Source organism: Myotis brandtii, unplaced genomic scaffold (genome assembly GCF_000412655.1).
Source record: "Myotis brandtii unplaced genomic scaffold, ASM41265v1 scaffold112, whole genome shotgun sequence".
Taxonomy (NCBI): domain Eukaryota; kingdom Metazoa; phylum Chordata; class Mammalia; order Chiroptera; family Vespertilionidae; genus Myotis; species Myotis brandtii.
The window spans coordinates 13,792,413-13,798,787 of NW_005353838.1; the positions used below are offsets into that span (position 1 = coordinate 13,792,413).

The 6,375-nt window shown below is 42.8% G+C and overlaps 1 protein-coding gene across 2 annotated transcripts in view; it reads right to left on the bottom strand.

The window, feature by feature from the left end:
• Positions 1-6,369, bottom strand: part of FRZB (frizzled-related protein) — a 30,623-nt gene extending 24,254 nt beyond the window's left edge. For both annotated transcript variants that reach the window (XM_014546533.1, XM_014546536.1), the window contains exon 1: positions 5,956-6,369. In XM_014546533.1, coding sequence (XP_014402019.1) covers positions 5,956-6,286 — 331 coding nt within the window. In that variant the 5' untranslated portion in view covers positions 6,287-6,369. The remainder of the gene's footprint in view (positions 1-5,955) is intronic.
• Positions 6,370-6,375: the final 6 nt, after the last annotated feature.

Sequence of the window (6,375 nt, forward strand, 5' to 3'; positions counted from 1 at the left end):
AGAAATCCTGTTAACCCACATTTTAAATAATTGTTTAATGTTAAAAGGTTGAAATAAAAATGAAAAATAAAGCTCTTCTCTTGGAAGAGAAAACTCCTTTGGTACAGCTGAATCTAGGAAAGTGGTTTTCTTCTTTCATTCTTATTCACAAAAAATATGTCTACACTCTTAAGAGTGCTTAAATGTCAATTGTTAGAATTATAAAAAAAAAGAGAAAGTGTTATAATCATAAATAACTCAAAAATTGTTTTTAGAAACTTAAAAATTCTAACAAAACCATCCTCAATTAAAATGGTAGGTTTTATTGGTTGGTTTTATGCCCCAGGTGTTTCGAGTAGGGGTCCTAGAGATTTCCAGAAAGGTCCTAAAGGAGCCGGGAAGGGTAGGGAGGTTTTCCTAGGTAGAGAATAGCACGTGGAAAGGTAAGGGGGTCAAAAGCCACAGTATGTGGCCAAGGGACCTGCAAGGTTTCCAGCGTGGCTAACACCGTGGTGTAAGCTAAGAGAAGTGAAACTGGAGATAAGGAGGGATGAGATCATGAAGGCTAGAGGCATAGAACAAAAATTTTAAGCAACAGATTTGCATTTCAGTAAGATCGCCCTGTTGGAATATGGAGGGACAATACTGGAGGTAAGTGAGTCAGCTTTCATTCTATGGCCATAACCCACGTGACAAATGCTGAGATTCAAACTAAGAAAGTAGCATTAGAGAAAGAGGGATGGGAACTGGATTTCCAGTAGATTCAGTGCACTTATACCTATTGAATATCGGGGATGGGGAAGTGGGTGGAAGCAAGACTGACTCGCAGGCCTACAGCTGGAGTGTGGCAGTGCCTCATAACAATATAGAAAACACTATAAAAGAATAGGCCTGTGAGGGTAAGGAAATGACGAGTTTACTCTGGAGCATGCTGAGCCCGAAAGGCTAAGGATTAGATGTGAAAATCTGGAATGCACGTTCTCTGATATCTCAAAAGTAGTAGTTTTATCTTTTGAAATCCCTTATCCAGGGTTGTTTTTTATTCTCTTAAACTATACAGACAGTCCCCCAACTTACAATGGTTAAACCTTACAGTGATGTCAAAGTATTACACATCCAGTAGAAACTATCCTACAAAGTTTGGATTCTGGTCTTTTTCTAGGCTGGCAATACGCAGTACGATACCCTCTTGTGATGCTGGGCAGCAGCGAGGAGCCACAGCTCCCAGTCAGGGGATGATGTGGGTAAACAACAAACACTACAGTGTACTGCGTTGCCAGCATTTTTTGGACAGTCTGTGCTGAGCACGTTTGCGGTAGGCTAGCCCAGGCTATGATGTTCATTATGCTAAATATAGTAAATGAATGTTCGACTTACACTATTTTCAACTTAGTATGGGTTTATCATAACCCCATTGTAAGTTGATGAGCATCTCCATATAAAAGGGCTTTCACGATGATAAAAACAATGCTTTAACTGCAACCTGATGGTCAAAAGACAGATTCTCTCTAAAATGAGGAATCACTTCTCTCTTCATAAAGAGGAAGTGTAGTGTAGAATGGGTTCTGGTTTGAATCTTCTTTCTTGTAATAGCTTTATGCATTTGGATACATCACTTAACTTCTTTATTTGCTTCAGCTTTCTTTTCTGAAAAAATGGATATAATAGTATCCCCCATGACATAGCTATTATATAATTAATAAATTAATATGAATACACACTTAAAACAGCACCTAGAACACTGAGGTGTAACTAGTTCTTATTTTATTGCTGCAAATGATCCCTCTCCTGAGGATGATACGTCCTTTCCGCAATCACGTTGCTGTTGTTAAATGTTTACACTGTGCTTTACCGTTTATCAGTCACATGAATATTTCTTTTGTTCTTCACAATCCTCAATGTTAGCCAAATGACTTGCTTAAAGTAAAACATTAATGGCAAATCTGGAATTCCAACTAACGGCCTATAACTCTAGAGCTGTGATTTTCTTCAAATTGAGGAAAACAGTCAACTCTTAATTATTCTAAAGTATATATCTATATGGTGACTCTTGATCTCTTCTTATACATCTAGTAAAAGGAGAATGGCCAAATATAACAGTCAATTTTGCTACTTATAGCAACAACTATTTGGAAGTTTGTCAGGAACAAAATTAAAATGAATTACTAAAATAAGATTTGGGGGACCACTGATAATTGAATTAACTGTAAATTAAATAACACTGAGATATTCTTCCCTACCCCATTCAGAGCGTCTGTCATGATTTTACATGATGAAGGATTCTTAAAATCGTGTTTTCTCTCCAGTTTTAATCTAAAATTTCCATTTCTCCTTTCCAATCCATTTTCCTCCTATCACACTAAATAAGTCTTCCTTCTGAGTGTTTGGCCCCTCAAATATTTGTAGACCAGGGCTGAAGAAAAGGCTGCCTGTTCCTCAGAGAGTGGAGAAATGATTAAACAGCAGTTCATGCATGTGAAAGTTGGCCCAGCTCTGCCAGGCGAGACAGGGCCTGGAGAAATGTGTTGAGCAAGAGCTGGGGTGACAAGTTAACACCACTACGGAGACCAGCAATGACTGAGGAGTGATTATAAAGCCCTTGGCCTGGCACGCCATGGGTGTTGTATAAATAACTGTTAAATATCATACCGTAAATTTTCTTAAATACACGAGTGCTCTGCTTCTGATAAACCATCGGTAACTAACAAACAGCCCTCAGGCTCATTCTCTTTTCCTGTTGCTCCCAAAGGAACGTGTTCTCGAGCCTGAGGTCCAGGTGGATTTGCATAAAATGAAAAATTATTCAGCTTCTACGTTCAGAAGAAGATCTGCTCCCCCACGTAGGTCCTAGTGTGAAGCCTGTTTTCCAGAGCTGACCTGACCAAAGCTCTAGGCTAGGGTGAATCTTCAGTGACCAACATACCGTTTCAAAAAACAAACGAACACACAAGAAGTATCAATTCTCTATAACAATGGTAATCATAGTAGAACAGCCACAGCAGCAGCAACAACTTGTTAAGAGCCATGAGCCAGGTGGTACATCTGCTGTTTAATTCCATTTTCACATGCCTGTCGGAGGTAGACAGCACTGTCCCCCTGATACAGGTCAGAAAACTGAATCAGAGAGGTTATATAATTTCCTGCTGATAACAGTTGACACGAAGCAGAATGAAGATTCAACAACTGGTCTGTCCGTACCCTTTACTCACCATACAGTATTAATTAGCCGGCTGAATGACTAACTTGAACTGATAAAATTCTCAGATAAAGCAGTCCTGCATGTGGCCATATCCATATAGTAAAGGTAAAATGTGGAAAAGGAATAAATTTAATGTGAATTTATTAGTAATGGTCAGGATATGATATTTGTTACAAATATATGTTTTGCCCTTAGTATTTCAAAAGCAACAAGCAGTTTGAAGCAATACTCCGTTTCAGTAAGACTTTGCTCTGTGAGATGTTCTAAGCTTGTTTGCGGAGTCATACTGTATGTACTACGAGGAAGCTGATCCATGTGAATGGCAGGATTTGAAAACCCTTCTTGGCACTGAAGGAATGTGGAAGGTGGCCCCGTTTTTATTCAGGAAGACCTTATTTTTATAGTCAGCTGGATTCTAGTCAGAAGACATAAGGACTCTGTTTATACCTGGAGGAAGGGGGTGAGGGGGGCAAGCCCAGCTCCGTGAACTATCATCTCCCACTGAACCAAGGAGTGTATTTGCATCGTAAATTAAACTGGCCACATGTGGTAGTTCCTAAGTAATTCCAGGTGCCTGACAGTTTGACCCAGGATGGGGGATGTAATTTTCAGCAAACTGGCCTTGGAAACCAAGGGGACCCTTCAGGCTAGAATCCACCCCTCCATGCCCCGTTCCCACGTCCCCTCCGGCTCCCTCCTGCCACAACAGTCTGAATCACACTGAAGGTAAAGGCAGGTGGGGGAGGGAGATCTTTACTAAAATATGGTTCCAACTGCCACCTACCCCTACTTATTTTTCTAGAAGGATTGCGTCAGCAAAGCAGATATAGTGGCATTTTAAGGTAGCTCAGAAATCAGGTCCATGGACTGGCAAATTGTTTCCATGCATGTCCTATTTACGTGAGAGCTCCAATGAGGCAATTGTTCTGTGTCTGGTCCACAACGATAGGTAACTCGGGGACACTAATGGAAACTGCTCTGAGAGCCATTAACCTGGCCAAACCTCTCTCATTTGAGGGCCATCTCTGAGAGGCTTCAGAGCAAGTCTTCTCCTTTAAGGGAAGGACTGCATTTCACAGGAATCACGGGCACCTCACTCCTAGCCCCTGGCCTGAGAGGAGCATCAGCATTTAACGGTTTCTAAGTATTTGGCAGCCCAGGGCAGCAGCTCACCCAGTTCTTCCAGCATCTGTACAGTGTGTGACAGTACTGGGTGCAAAGGCTCAAGAGTGCGCTTTTAGCCCAAAGATTAATTACAAATTCATTTCTTTCTGATTATTTTATACATGCAGTTCCTGGTTCTTGATCAAAGTCAAGAAAACCATAGGTATATTCAAAGAGTGATACACTAAGTGAAGTGACCATCAAAAGCTCTTGAAATCTTTCTGTTCAGTTTTGGTTTTGTGGCTATTCATACAAATACTTTCCCCCTCGCCACTCACTTTATATTAAACAGATAATGTGCACAAAGAGCAAATTTTTTTCAAATCAGTTATCTGACACCCAGGAACTATTACCTAGAAATGGACTGAGGACATGAGCTTAGGCTGAGCACGTTGAGAGGCAAAAGAAAAACTTTATGCCCAAGAAAAGAACAGAAAAGGAGGCAATCAAGTCTTCACAACCAAGAACAGAGCTGACCTGGGAAGGGTATGAAAGAAGACCAATCATAAAAGATTGGGTTTATTTTTTAAAGGATACGAAGGGTGACATTTAAGTTTGGGTTAACTGGCAGGAGCGATACTGAGTTAGCGTTAAATGGACCATAAGGAACACTAGGTTCCGTTGGGGTCTTAAGAGTTATGACTGTCATAATGAGACCAAACACCAGTGAGAAAACAACTTGTGGTTGGTTCTATTAAATGTAGAACAGCAATAAAGTTTTACGGTAGGGAAAGACTGAAATGAATGTGTGGTTGATGTACACACAAAAAGAGCATGAAATAAGGTACTAAAGACAAATTACTTGCAGAAGGTAAGAGTGGGGTAAGAGGTGAGATTAAAAATAACATTACATGAGTGTGTGATGATAACACGCCTTAAATATAACTCCTTTCACCCATATGTCATTTACAAAATGACTTGGAGGCATATGGGAATGTGAAAAGCACCCAGCAATGTCACTCCGCCAGCTCTGTGGCAGGAGCAAGTCGCAGGAGCTAATCAGCAGTGCATAGCAATGTTTCACAGCTGTTTCAGTCCGGAATGGAAGGGCAATTTATCTCATTGAAAGGCGAGGGAAATTTAAGGTGAAGGTAATTGCTCAAATTGGATTTTGAGCAAACACATACCACTAACGTCTGTGGGTCCGAGTAAGGTTACTGAAATTATCTGGGCATTGTTAATGACTAGAAGAAAATGGTGCTTCAGTTTCCTGTTTACACCATACAATGTTGACAAGCATCTCTAAAACATTACAGACAGAGAAAACGGATGGTTGAGAAAGCGAGGGAACCGGCCAAGAAAGCTCAGTGACTGTAAACAAGTAAGCATTTTAAAAAAGCATCACTACACAAGACCTGGATACTTCCACGTGCAAGGAGTGGAAAGTGAGGGGTGCGTTTTGAGTAGAAGTGAGATGGGAGTGGAGGAACCAGTGTGTTTTAGAGAAGCACATCATCTGTTGGAAGACAGTGCAGCAGCTGGGAAGGGTGATGAGGGGAAAGAAACAGAGATTAAGAGAAGTGGTCGGAATAGAAAAGACAGGATTCGAGAGCAAAGGACTCCGAGTGGCTGGCTGTGAGGCAGGGAGGGAGGCTCGCAGCGTCAGGACTCACCCGCGCCGTCGGCAGTGACGATCGCCTCGGGAGAGATGCACACGCCGCGGTCATACACCGGCAGCTCCTCGCAGGCCAGGCTCTCGGGCCACGAGTGGCGGTACTTGATGAGGATGGGCTCACAGCCCTGCCGGGCCCGCTCGCACACCGACTTGCAGGGCTTGATGGGCTCGTGCTGGAAGTCAATGGTGCAGATGGGCGCGTACATCGCGCAGAGGAAGAAGAGCAGGTCGGGGCTGCAGTGGGTGCCCAGCAGACCTTCGAACTGCTCGATGGCCAGGATGGCGTTGGCCTGGGTGCTGTGGTGCAGGTGGTTGGGCATCTTCGTCATGTTCCAGGGCAGGGACTTGCACAGGGGGATGCGGACAGGCTCGCAGGCTGCAGCCCGGGCTCCGGGCACGCGGAGCAGGCAGAGCGCAG